The sequence below is a fragment of the Garra rufa genome, chromosome 9, assembly GCF_049309525.1.
Source record: "Garra rufa chromosome 9, GarRuf1.0, whole genome shotgun sequence".
Lineage (NCBI taxonomy): Eukaryota > Metazoa > Chordata > Actinopteri > Cypriniformes > Cyprinidae > Garra > Garra rufa.
In genome coordinates, this window is record NC_133369.1 from 11,183,599 (window position 1) to 11,204,355 (window position 20,757).

Here is a 20,757-nt window from a genome sequence, read left to right on the forward strand (position 1 = left end):
CTTTTAAATAATGTGCTAAAGTTAGCGCGTTTCACGATGAATTCTTTATGTACATCCGTCTCAATATAATTCATACTCGCACGTTTATAATGCCGTAATTGCCGAACTTCTTTGCGAGTGTCATCTTGTTTCGGTTCCAACTCCGTTTTTTTAAATTAAATTTCAATTTTTTAAATTTTGGGGTTGTACAGTGTCTTCAAAGCCCCTCAGTACCTATTTTCCCCAAACTATACAACTATACCCCCAACTGTTGTCTAGGCAACACCCTGTATGCTATGTAATGACACGCCCCACAGAACTGGGGGGCGGAGTGAGCAGAGGTTCATATCATTTAAAGGGCCAGGTACTGCAATCGCTTGCTGAGAACAGAGGCATTTTTTACCAGGTAAAATGAGTGTTTTTTTACACTACCATAGAGAATTTTTAATCAAAGTATATAACAAACTTTTCATTAAGACCCTAAAGCATCATATTGACTTGGGCATCCAATGACCCCTTTAAAAATGTATTGGGTAATTTAAATACAGCTGATATGAAATAATAATAATAACATTTTATATATAATATATATATATACATATATATATATATATAAAATCAATACAAAATACAAAATCAACTATTTCAGCACTTCTTAAAATTACAATTTAATAATATTTAGCACATTTTAGGACCTTAACTGTTTTTGCATTATGTTATTTACATTTTGTCACTTCAGTTCTCGTTTCAGCAAAAACATCATTATTATTTAGAATTAATAGAATAGAATAGAATTATTAAAAATGTATTTATACATGATTTAAGTGTTTTATACACTAATTTCAGTTGTACTTTCTTTTTTCACATTTCAACTGTAATTTTAAAATATGTGTGAGGACCTCGTTTCGAGAATATTTTTTTTATATTTAAACTCCAAACTATTATCGGCACTGATATTAAGCATTTTTATGGTTATCAGTATCGGCCATTTTTTTTTAAACTGATTTGCTGATAAATAATTCAAAAGCATTTAAAGAAAGGTTCTGTCAGAAGCCTTGTTATTCTTAATTTTGACATTAATTTTCATTTTTACACCAGACTTTTCTTCCATTTAGGCATGATTTAGAGTAGGGGTTGATGGATTATCGGCACAGAAATTAAGCATTTTTATGGTTATCGGTATCAGTCATTTTCAAAACTGATTAGCCGATAAATTAAAAAAAAAAATTAAAAAGTGTTCGTCAGAGCTTTTGTTATTCTTAATTTTATTTTACAATATTTAAAATTTTTACACCAGACGTGTTTCAGTTCAAATCATTGTTTATCGGTCTACTTGATCTATAATAATCGGTATCGGCATCAGCCCAGAAAAACAGATATTGGTCGACCCCAACTACACTATTCATTACAGAAATTTTAGGTAAATTTAGGTAAATTTTTTTAAATAAATGTCACAAACTCACAATACATGAATTCTTAATCTAATTTCCCATTTTCCTTCTTTTTATTGTGGGGTGTTTTTATGAGGTCAACACAAACATTAAGAAAGGGATGCTGATATTTTCCCTCAGGTGGAGTAAGGAATCTTCCATTGTGAAATGACATCATCTATAGTAGAGCTGGTTATCAGAGAATGATGTCACCACAGCTGACTCACACACACATGTATCACACACCTTCTCTGTGCCAGTGTGTAAGTCCTGCCTTGCTCTCCAAACTGTGCGTGTTTAGTTGTGCAGGATCCAGAGACATCTGAGAGAGACTCATATCCGCAGAAAGCTGCTCCAAACTCTGGAAGCTCTTCCTGTGGTCACACACACATGGAATAAAGTCATGAAATAAGTAAAGAACAAAAATAAGAAAAAAAAGAATGTTTAATATTGAAAAATAAATTTATACATTTATAACCATAAATATTTTTATGATGTGAAAATATGAAAAAAATGTACCTTTACTTTAAAAAAAATCTATTTTTGAATCATTAGGATTTATTATGATTGATTATAAATATTACAAATTATATTTTGCTTAATTTTAGAACCATCAAGATTTTCTTTTAAAAATGACAGATAATTGAAAATAACATGATATGTTTTCATGAGAAGCATAAAGTTTGGGTTACAATTAGATCAGCCCATTTAATAACCTCTGTGGGTTATCAATACATGAGTGATTTCTGTAGGAAGCATGCCAATACTGTAATGTGATTTGAGAGCTGCAGACGTGGGCTAAAACTACAGCCTGAGAGCCTTTGCTTCCTGGATCATTCGCTGAGCATGAGGAACTCGACTGGAATTCAATATTAGTTGATTTGAGGTGTGAAGTTGCATGTATCTCATAAGGACGTGGGTAATCTGAGAGGATACATTCACCAAATGCAAAAACAGAAGCACGTACTCTTCCCATGGTCCTGTGCGTTTCCTGTACAGGAGCGTATCCAAGGCAACTGCATTGGTATCCAAGGCACCAGGTGAGGGCCATTGGTTTGTCAGGTGCGAGGTAAGCTCCTGTCTGGAGCGAAGGTCATGGTTCTTCATCACTGTCCTGGAAAAACAAACAGTATCATTTAAAGGGACAGTACTAAAAAGCTGAAAATGCAGTATATGTACTATCACACAGAAAAATGGGGGTTTAAAATGGTACCTTTTGGGGTACAACAGCTTGTCGCTGGAGCAGTACCCTTAAAAGGATAATCTTTGTACCTTTTTAACCCCTATAGGGTACATATTAGTACCTCAGAATAGTAATATGTACCTTTTGTACCTATTAGGGGTAAAAAAAAAAAGTACAAAGATGTCCTTTCAAGGGTACTGCTCCAGCGACAAGCTATTGTACCCCAAAATGTACAATTTTAAACCTCTATTTTTAATTTGTTGCATATTTATTGGAATCACGATTGCTGCTTTTCTCTATTAATCAAAAAATATCATTGTGATACTGGCCTGCTAATTATTCAAATCATATTTTATTTGACATTGCTGTTATTTTGCACTTTCATGGCTAGGGCTGACAGATTTCATGATTTCCCCCAAATTCTCCAAACTAGAGCTTTCCATTTAAGTACACATTTTCTGCCCAGTCTTTTGCTTAATCTTCCCAACCAGACAACCATGTGCAAATGCTCTCTGAGCTGCAAAAAAGCACAGATGATCTGAAAACACACACAAACATACAGTGCCTTGCGGAAGTATTCATACCCCTTAATTTTTTCACCATAATGACAAAGCAAAAACAGAATTGTCACAACTTCGTAAATTTATTACAAATAAAAAAACCTTAAAAAAATGGTCATTGCATAAGTATTCATACCCTTAACTCAGTATTTAGTTGAAGGACCTTTACAGCCTCCAGTCTTTTTGGTATGATGCAACAAGTTGCACATCAGCATTTGGCAATTATCTGCCATTCTTCTCCTCATCTCTACACCTCTAAAGCCTAGATCTGTGGAGTGTTGCACTGATGTTTGTGCTTCTGTATGTTTCTCCTATATAAATGTATGGTCATGGAGTTCAACTAGAGTAACCATCAGGTTCTTGGTCACCAGTCTAAACAAAGCCCTTCTCCATCAATCGCTCAGTTTGGCCAGGAGGCCAGCTCTAGGAAGAGGTTGTTTCAAACTTTTTCCATTAAAGGAGAAGTTCACCCCAAGAACAAATTTATCCAAGATTTTCATGTCTTTCTTTCTTCAGTCACAAAGAAATTATGTTTTTAAGGAAAACATTTTAGAATTTTTCTCCATATAATGGATTTATATGGTGCGCCGAGTTTAAACTTCCAAAATGCAATTTAAATGTGGCTTCAAATGATTCCAAATGCGGTTGTAAACGATCCCAGCCGAGGAAGAAGTGTCTTATCTAGCGAAAGGATTGGTTATTTTTTATATATATAAAAAATACAATTTAAATACTTTTTAAGCTCAAAGGTCTTTCTTGCCTCAAATGGTCATCTTGTCTTGCTCTCTGTGCATTCTGGGTTAAGACAGTTAGGGTATGTCGGAAAAACTCCCATTGTATTTTCTCCCTCTACTTCAAAAATTATTTCAAAATCATCCTACATCGCTACAGAAGTACCAACCCAGTCTTTGCAAAGTGAACATGCAAACAAGATCAAACACCCTTAACAAAAAAGGTAAAACAGTGATGTAGGACTGTTTTTCGAAGTTGAGGGAGAACATGAGATGGAAGTTTTTTGACATTACCCTAACCGTCTTGAACCGGTAAAAAAAACAGTTCAGGGAGAGCAAGACAAGATGAGCAAGTTCATTTTAATGAAAATAACCGATCGTTATAGATATGACCCTTTTTCCTTGGCAGGGACTGTTTACAACTGCATTTTGGAAGTTCAAACTCGGGGTACCACTGAAGTCCACTATATGAAGAAAAATCCTGAAGTGTTTTCCTCAAAAAACAAAATTTCTTTACGACTGAAGAAAGAAAGACATGAATATTTTGGATGACAGGGTGAGTACATTATCTGTAATTTTTTGTTCTGGAAGTAAACTTCTCCTTTGAGGGTAGTGCTTTTGTGAACCTTCAATGCAGCAGACTTTTTTTTCTGAACTCTTCCCTAGATGTGTGGCTTAATCCAATCCTGTTTCTGAGCTCTACAGGCAGTTCTTTTGAACTCAGGGCTTGGTTTTTGGCATTTTCAGCTGTTTTTTGAGAGGTGTGTGCCTTTCCAAATCATACCTATTCAACTGAATTTGCCACAGGTTACTTCACTCGAAGCAATAAGAATGCTTCGGAGTAAAATTTCAACTGTCCCAGTTAAGGGTATGAATACTTATGCAATGGAATCATTTCAGTTTTTTATTTTTAATACATTTCTAAAGATGTTAAAAACCTGTTTTTTTGCTTTGCCATTATGGTGTATGGAGTGTAGATTGATGTGGAAAAAAAGTAATTTGAAGAAGTTTAACATAAGGCTGCAAAAGAACAAAATGTGAAAAAAATGAAGGGATATGAATACTTTCACAAGGCACTGTATATGTAAGAGTTTAGCAATCTCCATTAAGATAATCTGCTCAAATGAAAGTGGCATACAGACTGTCTGCATTCCTTCATAAGGCCACTTGTGCTGTTTGCTGCTGTGAGCAAATCTTCTCGCTGACAGCTGCAATAAAGCCAAACATAAATCTCAACCATATTGTTTGCAATTGAGGTCACTGAATAAATGCACTTAGGCAGCCTCTATGCTATGTACAAAGTAAAACATTACATAATTTGGATTTACTGGAATTAATATTTGGAATTAAACAATTTGACCTTTTCAAAGAGGCTTCTTACAATTAAGATTTTACCAATTTTTGTAATGTAAATCAGCAAAAAACTACCTAGCCACTTCTGTTGTCAGTGTTTAGCCATTTCAAAGATGAAAATGGCTAAAAGAAAAAAAGATTACAAGTATCACAGTCTGCACGAATTTGCATTTGTGGAGCAATCGGGACATTATTTTTTTTAGAGCAAAATAATCATGATCACCAGTTTAAAGGGATAGTTCACCCAAAAATGGAAATTCCGTCATTAAATACTCATGTCATTTCAAACCTGTAAGATCGTTGTTCATCTTTAGAATGCAAATTAAGATATTTTTGATGAAATCTGAGTTTTTTGACCCTGCATAGACAATGACGCAACTGATGTCAAGGCCCAGAAAGGTAGTAAGGACATCATTACATTAGTCCATGTGACATCAGTGGTTCAACCATAATTTTATGAAGCGACAAGAATACTTTTTGTTTGCAAAGAAAACAAAAATAACAACTTCATTTAACAATTTATTCTCTTCCATGTTAGTCTTTGACATGAGAGTACCACGACACACAAAATTATGGATGAACCACATGGACTATTTTATCAATGTCATTATCACCTTTTGGGGCTTTAAACACCTTGAATGCCCTCGGATTTCATCAAAAATATCTTAATTTGTCCTATGAAGATGAACAAAGGTCTAACAGGTTTGGAATGACATGAGGGTGAGTAAATAATGACATATTTGGGTAAACTATCCGTTTAACCTTTGTGCAGCCCTAATTTTTACAGTAAGAAATCAACCTGCATTGTCTAAATTTTCACCTACAATTGCTCAAACCTTCTCTAAAATCCATCTTTATCAACAAGTCACTGATCAAAGCTTAATATTTGGAAATGTTCTCATCCATAAACAGAGTCTTTAACCTCAGCAATTGGATTTCAAAAGTGACTACTCAGCTGAAAAATCACTAATAGTGGTCTGCAAACACTCACGGACATCTGTATTGATTCGCCCAGATGGTCCACAGCAGCTGATACAGAGAAACACAAACAGCTTCTCATGGACAGAGGTATACTTGTATCTACTTAGATAAACAAGTCTGCTTAAAAAGTTTCTCTTTTATAACTTCATGCAGCTATTGCCAGACACAGATTAAAAACCTGTTCTATTTTTGCAACGCAGCGAATAACCATCAAAATCCAATTAAACACAGACCAACCTCTGCCATGAGCGATGTCTTTCCAGATTAAACCAGATGACCAAAATGGAACACTAACTTGCACCCCGCATAGTGTACAATACTGTTCAAAAGTTTGGGGTTGGCAGGATTTTTAAAATGTTTTTTAAAGATGTCTGTTGTTTATTTAATCAAAAATATAGTAAAAACATTAATATTGAGAAATATTATTACAAATTAAAAGAAGTGTTTTGTGTCATGCCATTTATTCATAGGATGCAAAGCTGTATTTTTAGCATCATTACTCCAGTCTTCAGTGTCACATGAACTTGTTGTGCTGTTTAATATTTTTGTGGAAACTGTGGTATTTTTCTGGATTTCAGAATAGAAAACTCAAAACAACAGCATTTACTTGAAATATAAGTATTCGCTGTCAATTTTTGACAGTTAATGCAAATTTTCAAACCCCAAACTTTTGAATAATGTGTAGAGATGAATCCCTTGTTTGTCCTGAACAGTTAAACTGCCCGCTGTTCTTCAGAAAAATCCTTCAGGTCCCACAAATCCTGTGGTTTTTCAGAATTTTGGTGTATTTGAACTCTTTCCAACAATGACTGTGTGATTTTGAGATGCATCTTTTCACACTGAGGACAACAGAGGGACTCATATGCAACTATTACAAAAGTTTCAAATGTTCACTGATGCTTCAGAAGGAAACATGACGCATTAAAAGCCAGGGGGGTGTAAACTTTTTTAAATTTGAAGATCAGGGTAACTTATTTAACTGATTTTGTCTTCTGGGAAACATGTAAGAATCTTCTGTAGCTCCTGAAGGGCAGTACTAAATAATAAAAAAAAATATTTTGGCAAAATAAGAAAGATGTAAACATCTTCATTCCATTTAAAAGTTTTCACCCCCTGGCTCTTAATGCATTGTGTTTCGTTCTGTAGCATCAGTGAGCGTTTGAACCTTCTGTAATAGTTGCATGTGAGTCCCTCAGTTGTGAAAAGATGGATCTCAAAAAGGGTTCAAATACACAAAAATGCTTAAAAACCAAATAATTTGTGGGACCTAAAGGATTTTTCTGAAGAACAGTGTGCAGTTTAACTGTTCGGGACAAACAAGAGACTCACAAAAAAACACAGCTGTTGATCATTCAGGTAACAACACAGCATTAAGAATCAAGTGTAGGCTATATAAACGTTTGAATGGGGTCTTTTTTTTATATTCAACTATTATTTTCTCTTGTGGACTTGTGGTCTTTTATGTGAAATATCTTATTCAGGTCAGTACTAAATAAAAACTAATCTGTTTGTACTATATAAACAAGTGCCAAAAAAGTACATGCAAACAAACAGCATTCTCGCATCAGTCTCTCCTCTAGTCTTTCATTCATTCCCCCTCATCCATCGATCAAATCCTCTCTCCGCTTACACGCTGCAATCATCTATTAACTTATTTGCGTCTGTCTCCATAGCAACCCTGCTCTGGTCGGGCTTCTGACGTCTCCTCGAGCAGACGAATCTCCAGAGCTCAGTTGAACCGTGAACTCCAGCTGTCTGACTGAATGAGAGGAGAAACGAATCGGAGGACTCAGGAGGCAGGAAACATGCAGACATCATCCGTACTGACACTCAGCAGCCACGGAAAACACTAAAGATTAACCGTTCTTCTGCTACACAGCGCAGATAATATCAGATGATAAATGATACCACACTGCACAGATAATTAACCTTTCCCCCTCTGCAACAGCACATTTCCATGAGTATGAATCATACTCACACTGGCAGTTTACTAAAACAGTTGTGCCAGTTTTGCATGCAGCATTCCACATGAAATACAGTGTCATATTCACCAACCAATCACAATTAAGTTTAATCAAGTTCAAAATGTGAGCTTGCCATAAGTATTCACCTATAGTTTACCTAAAAATTTTAATTTTGTCATTATATACTCACCCTCATGTCGTTCCAAACCCAACCTTCATTCATCTTCAAAACACAAATTAAGATATATTGATGAAATCCGAGAGCTGTCTGACCCTGCATAGACAGCAAAGCAACTACCATGTTCAAGGCCCAAAAAGGTAGTAAGGACATCGATTAAATAGTCCATGTGACATCAGTGGCAATAATTGTTAAATAAAGTCAATATTTTTGTTTTCTTTAGCACAAACAGTATTCTCGGAGCTTCAGTAAATTACAGTTAAATCACTGATGTCACATGGACTATTTTTTTAGTACCTTTCTAGGTCTTGAACGTTGCGTTGACATTAGGGTGAGTAATTAACGACAGAATTTGTATTTATGAAATAACCCCAACTAAAACTATTAAAACTGTTGTGGATAGTTGAATAAATTTAAAATAAAATAGACTAAACAGTTCAACTTTTTTAATTAAAAAAAAAAAGTACCTGACTGAAATCAAATAATTTTACATTGGAGAACTAAAATCACTAAAACGAAACCTTTAATGGACAAATTAAAGCTAAAAACAAAAAAAGAAGCTTAAAAAAAAATCCAAGAGCACAAAACAAAAATTAATTTACTGTAATAAAAAAATTAACACTGAATATTGAATATATATATGGGTCTAAGATGAAAAAGGCCTTAAGCATAAAAACAATGAGTGTAATACTGTTTAAATTGTTGTTTTTCCAAAAACAAAAAAACTAAAAAAAAACTTATGTTTAATGCAATAGCATTTTTGTTTTTTTGAGAAATAATTATAATACATTTTCCCTAATTTACAGAAGACACCCACTAAAATGTCATTCAGTGTAAACAATCTTGTTTGGCATATTTACATCAAAAATCTATTTATGACATATTAAAAGATTAATTATATTTACCTCAAATACTAATTGGTTGGATTTCTACATTTTTAAACTTTGCCACTATCATAGGTTTTGCTTATTTGTCACTAAGACTTTTTTACTCATTTAAAACACAATGAAGTTTAATATGCTCCATTATTCAAGTCAGAATATGCCTGTTGTTTGAATTTTTACATAAATACTGTGTTACACTGAATGACAATGCAACATTGTTTCAACCAAATTTTAACATTTTATTCTCCAACAACGTAATTGAAACTAAAAGTAGACACTTTACTTACAATTAATGTGCTTTCTATGGTTGTAAAAACACTTTCGTACATTTCGTTTGATGTAGACATCTTAACGTCTTTGACCCATATATAAAAGTGCATAAAAAATGTATTGTATTGAAATTACAAGCTTACACATTTAAAATATAGTGCATATACAGTATAAAAAAGGTGATAATTACACACACGCACACACACACACACACACATATACATATACGTGTGTGATTCTGGACCACAAAACCAGTCATAATGGTACATTTTTGCAAATTACTAAAGCTGCACAAGCTTTCCATTTTTGTATGGTTTGTTAGGATAGGACAACATTTGGCAGAGATACAACTATTTGAAAATCTAGAATCTGAGGGTGCAAAAAAAATCTAAATATTGAGAAAATTGTCTTTAAAGTTGTCCAAATAAAGTTCTGAGCAATACATATTACTAATCAAAAATTTGGTTTTGATATTTTTACAGTAGGAAATTTACAAATTTACAAATTATCTTCTTTACTTATCTAATGATTTTTGGCATAAAAGAAAAATCTATTATTTTGAACCATACGGTGTATTTTTGGCTATTGCTGCAAATACACCTGTGCTACTTAATACTTGTGGTCCAGGGTCACATATATACAATACTAAATTAGCCCTGGTTCAAACTTACAGCTGATCCTGCAGCTCCAGGATGATGATCTCCAGTTGTTCTTTCTCCAGTTTGTGGCTGATTTCGGTGTCTGTGAGCCGCTGCAGTAGAGATTTATTCTGAGAGACAGACTCAGAGAGTTGAGCTTCCCTCAGACGCACCAGCTCCTCCAGATAACCCTAAACAATTATAATAATTCATGCGATCTGTGTCAGTATTTGCTAGTCTTGCTCCTGGGTCCCCCCAGGATGTCTCTCTTATCTAACACACCTGACTGACTCATCCGCTCATCAGCACAGATTTGAGGGTGTCAGATTAGATACTTCAAATGAGACGTACTCAGAAGCACCGAGAAATCACTGATCTAGAAATATTCACGCTCAGTTTAACATTCAGAGTTCATCACACTGGACATGGAAAACTAGTGTACTGCTAACTGCATATGCCCATGAAATGAAATGAAAACTTATGGCAATTTTAAAAATAATTTAAGAATTTTGTAACACATTTTGTAACATTTGTTTAATACTTTAGAATTAAACAAATTATGAATTAAATTACATACTTATGGTGATGAAGATAAAAGATTCAATTTAATATGAAAAAAAGTGTTTTGTTTTAAAGAAATTAATTTTATTGAACAAGGATGCATTAAATAGACCAAAAGTGTATTTCAAATAAACACTATTCTTTTTAACTTTTTCTATTCAAATGCATCAGGGTTTTCACACAGCTGTTTTCAACATTTTTAAAAAAAAATGTTTTTTTGAGCATCAAATCATCAAATCACCAGATAATTTTACAATTTCATATTAATCCAAAAAACTTTTTGTTTTAATGTTTTGTTTGTTTGTTTGTTTTTTAAAATCTATTTTAAAATGATGGGTTTTCACAAATATATTAAACAGCTATTTTCAACTTAAAAAAAAGAAATGTTTTTTGAGCACCAAATATTTGTAACTAATCAAAACTATTAAAAAACTTTTGTTTTAATGTTTATTTTATTTTATGTTATTTTAAATTCTATTTTAAAATAAAGAATAACTATTAAAATGCATCAGCGTTTTCACAAACATATTAAACAGCTGTTTTCAACATGCTTTCAAAATGTTTTTTTGTTTTTGTTTTCAATTCTATTTTAATTTAATAAAAGTACTACGCAAATGCATCAGGGTTTTCACAAAAATATTAAACAGCTGTTTTCAAAATGAATTAAAAAAAATGTTTTTAACACCAAATCATTAAAAATTTGTACAATTTCAAATGAATTAAAAACTTTTTAATTTAATGTTTTTTATTTTAAATTCTATTTTAAAATAATGAATTACTATTGAAATGCATCAGGGTTTTCATTAAAAAATTTTAAAAAGCTGTTTTCAAGATTAATAAATTAAATGGGTTTTTCTGAACACCAAATCATTAAATATTTTTACAGTTTCAAATTAATTAATTAAAAACTGTTTCTGTTTTAATGTTTGTTATTATTATTTTATTTTAAAATGACGAATTACAATTGAAAAGCATCAGTGGTTTCACAAAAAATTAAACAGCTTTTAATTAAATTGTACCAAATCATCAAATATTTTTCCAATTTCAAATGAATAAAAAATCAGTTTTAATGTTTTTTTTATTTTAAATTCTATTTTAAAATGATGAATTACTATTAAAATGCATCAGGGTTTTCAACATTAATAAAAAAAAATGTGTTTCGAGCATGAAATCACCAAATATTTTTTACAATTCCAAATGAATAAAAACGTTTTTCTGTTTTTCTGTAAATTTTATTTTAAATTCCATTTTAGAATGATAAACTATTTAGCATTTTCACCAAATATTTTTACAGTTTCAAATTATTTAAAAAGCTTTTCTGTTTTAATGTTTTTTTCATTTCGTTTTTAAAATGATGAATTACTATTGAAATCTGTCATGGTTTTCACAAAAATATTGAACAGCTGTTTTTAACTGTAATTTAAAAATTGAGCACTAAATCATTAAATGTTATTTAAATTTCAAATTAATTAAAAAAACTTAGTTTTAATTTTTTTTATTTTTTTTTATTCAATTTTAAAATCATGAATTACTATTAAAATGCATCAGGGTTTTCAAAAATATTTATGAATACCTTTAATAAAAAATTTTTTGAGTATGAAATCAAATATTTTTACAATTACAAATGAATTAAAACTTTTTTTCTGTTTTAATGCTTTCCATTTTAAAATGATGAACTATTAAAAAAAAACATACACATTAAACCAGGGAAAAAAGCATATTTAATTAATTTGAAACGGTAAAAATATTTTTAAATACTACTGTATTTTTGATTAAATAAATGCTGGCTTGGTGAGCATGTATGTTTCACAAAATGGTGAATTTAAACAGATTTCTTCAATGCATAATGCTCAAAGGTTGATTTTAATGCACAGAAAATTAAAACCAAGAAAAAAGCAAAGCTCACAGTGTGCTCTGGTTGTGTACTAAGCAATTTGGCAAAAAATCAGCAAACTGCATCCAGCAGGCTATGCATACTGCAAAAACAAGACGATTATTAGTCGTCCTCACCTTCTGTTCCAGCACGACTCTGTATTTCTGCTCTAATCTTTTGCTCTTGCTATACCAGGTGCTCTGATCGGCCATTAGACTAGCAGCCATGTGGGATTCAGGAGTGCCTGCTTCACTGCCGCTGCTGCCCAGTGTTCTCATTTCCTCCTCATCGCTGCTGATGCTGTCAGATCTACAGCACACACATGTATAATATTCAATCTACAGCATGTCCACAATGCCAACATGTTTAATATGTATTATTACGTTCTTACGTTTGTGTGAATTTAAGGTACGGCGTGTAGTCAATGACGACAGGACAGCTCTCATCAAGCCCCTCCCCTTTCAGACAAAAGCTGTCAATCAAGAATGAAAATATCAGCTTAAGCCCAACAAATGCACTTTATTTGATTAGAATGTCACTGTGGCAGTGTTATGGAAAGCTATGATCCTACAAAACAATACGGAGGCTGTTCTCAGCATTTATATATGTGTGTGTGTGTGGCTTGTGTCAGCAGGTGTTTATAGAGCACCACCCATATAATGAATGATCAGCATCCTGTCCTGCTGCGACACGGTTGAATGTCACTGCCACCCACGGAAAGGAAGTGAATGAACATGAATGTACCTGAAGTCAATGGCATTCAGTCCAATCAGTGTGTCTGCTAGAAGCCCCGCCTCCTCACCCAGAACTACAGCCCCCTCTTCATAAAACCTCCTGACAAACAAACACAAGACAACACACAAAAAAGACCAGAGAGAAACAATTAGCAGCACTTTTGTATTTTTTAAAGAAATTAATACTTTAAATTGTTCAAAGGTGACAAAGACTTAAGCAGCACGACTGTTTTCAACTTTAAATATTAATAAAAAATGTTTTTGTGCAGCAAATTAGCATATTAGAATGATTTCTGAAGGATCATGTGACACTAAGCACTGGAGTAATGATGCTAAAAATTCAGCATTGCATCACAGAAATAAATTACATTTTAAAATATATTAAAATACAAAATGGTTATTTTAAATAATAAAAAATATTTCACAATTTTACTTTTTTTATTATATTTTTGCTTTTAAAAAAAAAAAACAACAGCATTGGGGACCATAAAAAACTTTTAAAAAATTTACCAGCCCTACACTTTTAAATGGTAGTGTATATTTTCTATAAATTATAATAATAATAATAATAATAATAAAGAACTTTTTTTAACTCTATATTTTGCTAAATAAGTCATACCGTGCTGCTTTTATTTCAGTATTATTTCAAAAACTATTAAAAATAATATTCAATTAAATAATTTATATAAATATGAAATAAAAAATATATGTATATTTAAAAAAAAAAATAATAATAATTAAAATAAGTTGAACTACTAAAATTCCTAAAACTAAAACTGAATAAAATAAAAACAAAAGCACATAATAACATTGCTAAAATGTAAACTGAAATTTACTATAACTAAAATAAAAAGATAACTAAAACAGACAATTTAAAATGTTGCACTGGTACTTATCTGAAATAAAAGTTGAAGTATTAAATTTACTAAAACTGAAATAAATATAGTTTAAAGCTAAATAAACAAAATTACTCAATTCTAAACTAAAACAATAAACTAAAATTAAAATGAAAACTGAAATAAACATACATTTAAGCTAAATAAAAATATTAAATAACTAAAAAAAATGACAGAAGCACATAACAAAATGGCTAAAACAAACGAAAATTAACATGAAACTAAAATGAAAATGAAAACTGAAATAAACAAATTTAAACTAAATGAAAATATAAAACAAATCGCTAAAACGTAAATTAAAATGAACAAAAACTAAAATTAAAGTTAAAACGTAAAATTGGAAATGTTGTATCTGAAATAAAAGTTAAAACTGAAAGAAATAATTTGAAGCTAAATAAGCAAAATGACTAAATTCTAAACTAAAAGAAATAAAATTAAAATGAAAACTGAAACTAATTTAAGCTAAATAAAAATATTTGAAAACTACTAAAAATGACAAAAGCACTTAACAAAATTGCAAAAATGTAAACTAAAATTAACATGAAACTAAAATTAAAATGAAAAGTAAAACTGAAGTAGGAAATGTTGCATTGGAACTTGTGTGAAATAAAAGTTGGAGTACTAAATTTACTAAAACTTAAATACATTTTAAAGCTAAATAAACAAACTTACACATTTATTTAGACTCAATATTTCGCTAAATAAGTCATGCCATGCTGTTTTTATGTCAGTGAAGTCACCATGTTTAAACAATCAGTGTTGTGGAGAGGTTGACAATAGAGACCCATTAAAAGATTTTACCACAAACAGCCTGCAATCAAATTTAATGTGTGTGTGTGTGTGTGTGTGTGTGTGTGTGTGTGTGTGTGTGTGCGTGTGTGTGTGTGTGTGTGTGTGTGTGTGTGTGTGTGTGTGTGTGTGTGTGAGTGCTGTGGAAAGATACCTTGTAGTTTTGAAGTCTCTCAGAGCTGCAGAGATGTATTCAGACAAACGCTTCTCCATTAATGCTACTCTAATCCAGGCACGACCCTAAGAGAAAGAACGAGAGAGATGGAGATGCTCTTACCTGTCAACCACAAAAGCCTTTAAAACTGAAATAATTCAACAGAGTGAGGACACAGACCCCATTTATGCCTCATATTAACATCACAGGCGGGAGACACATTTGAGCCAGCTATCTGTCTTAGCTGGACGCTTGTGATCGAATCATCTGAGATGGCTGATAATACCAGATTTAAACAGGACAAGTGTGATTTGGGAGTTTCCTCTGGTTTTTGTGTTTTTATACTTTGTGAAAGCATGTGAATGTGTCATGCTTTGGTGAAATATGGCACCAAATGTTATTATATGTTATTGTTAACTAAAACTAAAACTATTAAAAATAACTTCCCTTAATAAAAAAATCGATAAAAAAAAAAAAAACTTGTTCCACTGAAAACTGAAATTCAATTCAATTCAAAAACAAATTTGCTAAAATATAAACTAAAATTAACAAAGCTAAAACTACAATTAAAATGAAAACTAAAAATGGAAAATTGAAAAATGGAAATGGCACTTATCTCAAATTAAAGTTGAAGTACTAAATCATAAACTAGACTAAAAATTAAACTAAAATTAAAACTGAAATAAACATAAATTTAAGATAAATAATATTAAAAACTAAGAAAATGGCAAAAGCACTTAACATAATTGCTAAAATTAAACTAAAATACTTAAATAAAAACTGAAATAAATCCACATTTAAGGTAAATAAAAATATTTAAAAAATTATAAAAATGGCAAAAGCACAAAACAAAATTGCTAAAATGTAAGTTTAAATTAACATGAAATTAAAATTAAAATTAAAATTGAAATAAATATCAATTTTAGCTAAATAAAATTTAAAAAACAAATAAAAATGATTAAAGCTCAAAACAAAATTGCTAAAACGTCAATTTAAATTACCATAAAACTAAAATTAAAATTAAAAATAAAACTAAAAATAGGAAATGTTGCATTGGCACTTGAAGTACTAAATTTACTAAAACTGAAATAAATATACTCTAAAAGTAAATAAACTTAAACTAGAATAAAAATTAAACTAAAGTTAAAATAAAAACTGAAATAAACATAAATTTAAAGGTGAATAAAAATTGTAAAAAAAAAAAATGCAAAAGCACAAAATGTAAACTAAAATTAACATAAAACTAAAATTTAAAATGAAAAATAAAACTAAAAATAGGAAATGTTGCATTGGCACTTATCTGAAATAATGTTGAAGTACTAAATTTACTCAAACTTAAATAAATATACTTCAAAGCTAAATAAAATTACTAAATTCTGAACTAAAAATGAAACTAAAATGAAAATGAAAACTAAAACTAAAATAAATATAAATTTAAGCTAAATAAAAATATTAAAAAATGAATAAAAATGGCAAAAGCACAAAACAAAATTGCTAAAACGTAATTTAAATTAACATGAAACTACAATTAAAATGAAAACTAAAACTGAAAATAGAAAATGTTGCATTGTCACTTTTCTGAGATAAAAGTTGAAATACTAAATTTGCTAAAACTGAAATAAATATACTCTGAAGCTAAATAAACTTAATTACTAAAACAAAAACTAAAATAAAACTTTAAATAAACTTTAAATAAAAACTGAAATAAATATAAATTTAAGGTGAATAAAAATATTAAAAACTAATAAAAACGGCAAAAGCACATAACAAAATTGCTCAAATGTAAACTAAAATTAGCATGAAACTAAAATTAAAACTAAAATAAATATAAATTTAAACTAAATAAAAAATATTAAAAATGGCAAAATCACAAAACAAAATTGCTAAAATGTAAACTAAAATTAAAATGAAAACTAAAAATGTTGCACTGGCACTTATCCGAAATAAAGTTGAAGTACTTAATTTTCTAAAACTAAAATAAATATACTTTAAAGCTAAATAAAATTACTAAATTCTGAACTAAAAATAATGAAACTAAAATTAAAATGAAAACTGAAATAAATATAAATTTAAGCTAAATAAAAATATTAAAAAACTAATAAAAAATGGCAAAAGCACAAAATTACTAAAACTCTAAAATTCTAAATTCTAAATAATAATAAATGCTGTAACTGTATATAAATAGCACTAAAATAACACTGTCCTGACCTTTGCTCTAGAACTGCGGACGTTCTCCATGTTCTCGATGCTGTGGATGCAGCTGTGCGGGACTTTACTACACGCCACACGAATGTAATCCCAGAAACTGCGTGGACTCTCGTAGCCAAACCAGCTGACCTGACCTGCAGCAGGACAACACACACAGCAATACAGTGTAAAAGCAGTTTGATTCCTTAAGAAGAGCTGTGCATTCATTCAGATGCAAACTATCCTAGTTTTGCAAAACAAAACACAATTTTTCTTTATTTGTATGCAGTAGTGATGTGTTTTAGTGCAGTGACACTGTGGGTAAATATCAGAGCTAGTAATCAAAGGGATTGAATCCGAAAATTGACGAGCTCCACAGGGATTTTTAGCCTTTTAAGCCATCTCAGAGAACATACATAAACATGGTGAGATCAAAAAATTGCTGAAAGGCTGAAAAACGCTGATATGTAAGTGAGTGTGAGAGCTGTTTTGACATGTCGTGAGAGTTGTCTGAGCTCTTTGAACCCAAAATGAGTCACTCAGTGCTGTATTTATACCTTATTACAGCAGTTGGAGTGTGTGTGTGTGTGTGTGTGTGTGTGTGTAGGTCTTTTAGCAGCATGCATCGCAGCATCACTATGTAATGGTGTGTGAAGCTTCTGGCATAGCTCACTTCAACAGTTATTCTGAGTGCATGTGTCAGTTCATTTGTTCTCTAAGGCTCTGCCAGTTGTATGCTGTTGTAGTTTTTTTGTATTATATCCATAATATATTATAAAATGCATACCGTTGAAGTCAAAAGTTTACATAAACCTTGCAAAATCTGCAAAATGTTAATTCTTTTACCAAAATAAGAGGGATCATACAAAATGCATGTTATTTATGATTTAGTACTGAGCTGAATAAGATATTTCACATAAATAGACATTTACATATAGTCCACAACACAAAATAATAGCTGAATTTATAAAAATGACCCTGTTCAAAAGTTTACATACACTTGATTCGTAATACTGTGTTTGTTTGTTTTTTTGTTTAGTGATAGTTGTTCATGAGTCCCTTGTTTGTCCTGAACACTTAAACTGCCAGAAAATCATTTAGATCCCATAAATTCTTTGGTTGTTCAGCATTTTGTGTATTTAAACCCTTTCCAACAATGACTGTATGATTTTGAGATCCATCTTTTCACACTGAGGACAACTGAGGGACTCATATGCAACTATTATAGAAGGTTCAAACCCTCATTGATGCCTCAGAAGGAAACACGATGCATTAAAAGTCAGGGGGTGAAAACTTTTGAACAGAATGAAGATGTGTACATTTTTCTTATTTTGCCTAAATATCATATTTTTTTCATTTAGTACTAGTCCCTCAGTTGTCCTCAGTGTGAAAAGATGGATCTCAAAATCATACAGTTATTGTTTGAAAGCATTCAAATACACAAAAATGCTGAAAAACCAAAGAATTTGTTGGACCTGAAGGATTTTTCTGAAGTACAGCAGGCAGTTTAACAGTTCAGGACAAACAAGGGACTCATGAACAACTATCACTAAATAAAAAACACAGCTGTGAATCATTCAGGTAACAACACAGTATTATAAATCAAGTGTATGCAAACTTTTGAACAGGATCATTTTTTATAAATTAAACTAAACTAAACAAACTATTATAAGGTCCTCTTATTTTGGTAAAATAATTAACATATTACAGATTCTGCAAGGTGTGTGTAAACTTTTGACTTTGACTGTATATTAAAAAATTTTAATGAAATAAAAATATATGAAAATAAACACACACACATTCAGTTATATAAATAGCTTCTTAGATCAAGATGAACTGCTGTTTACAATTTCAAAGTGAAATAGGACAGCGTGTGTGTTTTCTTCCTCACCTTTCAGTCTATGGCTCAGAATATGTTCTAGAATTGAGACAAAGTTGATGAACTCAGTAGATGTGTCATCTATCGTCTCAAAACATGAGCGATCAATGAGGGTCTTCACTGAGAACCTGTATAGTCAAACACAAACACACAATCATGAGCACAACAGCAGTTACAGTTTAAATTTACACAAACATATCTAACACCTTGAACAGTAAAGCACAAGCAAACTGTAGTTATATAAATAATTAACATAATTATGCTGCCTTTTAAGACTTGCCATATTTCAATGCATCTCATAATGCATTAATTATCATGTATTGCTTAATTTTAATTTTAGTAATTTTCTTATGTTCTTGTTTTATTTCAGTTAGTTGACAAGGCAGCATTCATTTTAGTTTTTCAACTATTATTTATTTTTTACTTAATTTCAACATTTTTTTTAAATACTTTGAGTTCTACCTAATAACAATGCTGCTATTTCAACACACCGACACACAAAAAAAAAAAAGGAAACTGGAAGAGTTCACCAAGAAGACAAATGGACGTCTAATTCATAAGCTAAAAAATAAACTAAAGCTTTTAAAAAACCCTAAAAGAGCATTTGAGAGTCAAAGAAGATGTCTTGTGTTTTGTGGAGCACCATTATTGCCGTTTATTATGGTCTCATCAAAGGTAATTATGGCGTAAATGACTGTCCTTTTCACTATAGGCAACTCCTGTGCTTTTATGCATCTCCACATGCCTTCCAAATACCCAGCGGCTTTCTTGCAAATGTCATTTCAGAGATAATTTCACTTCTGACATTTCCTTTCTAAAACACACCGAGCAAATCTGGGTGGGAAAAAAAAGTTTGCATATAATCTTTGTAATTATTTATATATAATCTTAAGTAACTCAAAAATCAAAACTAGTATGACATGCTCAGCAGCATTATATGTCAAGTAGGGCTGCAGCCTGCAACTAATGATTATTTTAGTAAATGAGTAATCAGATAATTATAATAAGCGAACAATAGCCTTCAAAATTACTAAAAATACATATATAATAGAAATGAGGGCACCAACACTTTACTGCATGATCTAAACTTTGTTTAATATTGACTAAACAACTTAATCATTACCATAACCATACCTTAAATAATCAAAGTGCATATATTAAACCTGCATCGCATATATTCATTTTATTGTAGCGTTTATGAATTCACAATAGAATTATTCTTTATGATTTTTCAGTGGGTTTATTATATCATGCAGCCTTTGAAAACTGTCAAATAGAGGGTTTGCACTTAAGTCACGATTTCGACAGTTGCCCAGATGCGTGGCCATATTGGTGGTACTCAGCTGTAAACAACAGCATGAATTGCAAGGTTAATGTGCTACTGAATAGTTGTTCTGCTAATGTATGCTGTCTAAACCACAGAAACAATATACGTGGAAGCTGCTAAATCATATAGAGGACTTAGTAAGCAGATAAGGGTGCAATATTTTGACTATCTAAAGTTAATAGGTGGTAAAGATACGTACAAGCAGT

The 20,757-nt window shown here is 31.1% G+C and overlaps 1 protein-coding gene across 1 annotated transcript in view; it reads right to left on the bottom strand.

The window, feature by feature from the left end:
* Positions 1–20,757, bottom strand: part of rundc3b (RUN domain containing 3b) — a 31,603-nt gene that overhangs the window by 2,288 nt on the left and 8,558 nt on the right. Inside the window, exons 2-10 of the mRNA XM_073847146.1 lie at positions 19,237–19,352; positions 17,367–17,500; positions 15,159–15,244; positions 13,330–13,419; positions 12,977–13,057; positions 12,723–12,894; positions 10,185–10,342; positions 2,377–2,523; positions 1,656–1,783 (exon numbers count right to left, since the gene is read on the bottom strand). Of these exons, the coding sequence (XP_073703247.1) occupies positions 1,656–1,783; positions 2,377–2,523; positions 10,185–10,342; positions 12,723–12,894; positions 12,977–13,057; positions 13,330–13,419; positions 15,159–15,244; positions 17,367–17,500; positions 19,237–19,352 (1,112 nt within the window). The remainder of the gene's footprint in view (positions 1–1,655; positions 1,784–2,376; positions 2,524–10,184; positions 10,343–12,722; positions 12,895–12,976; positions 13,058–13,329; positions 13,420–15,158; positions 15,245–17,366; positions 17,501–19,236; positions 19,353–20,757) is intronic.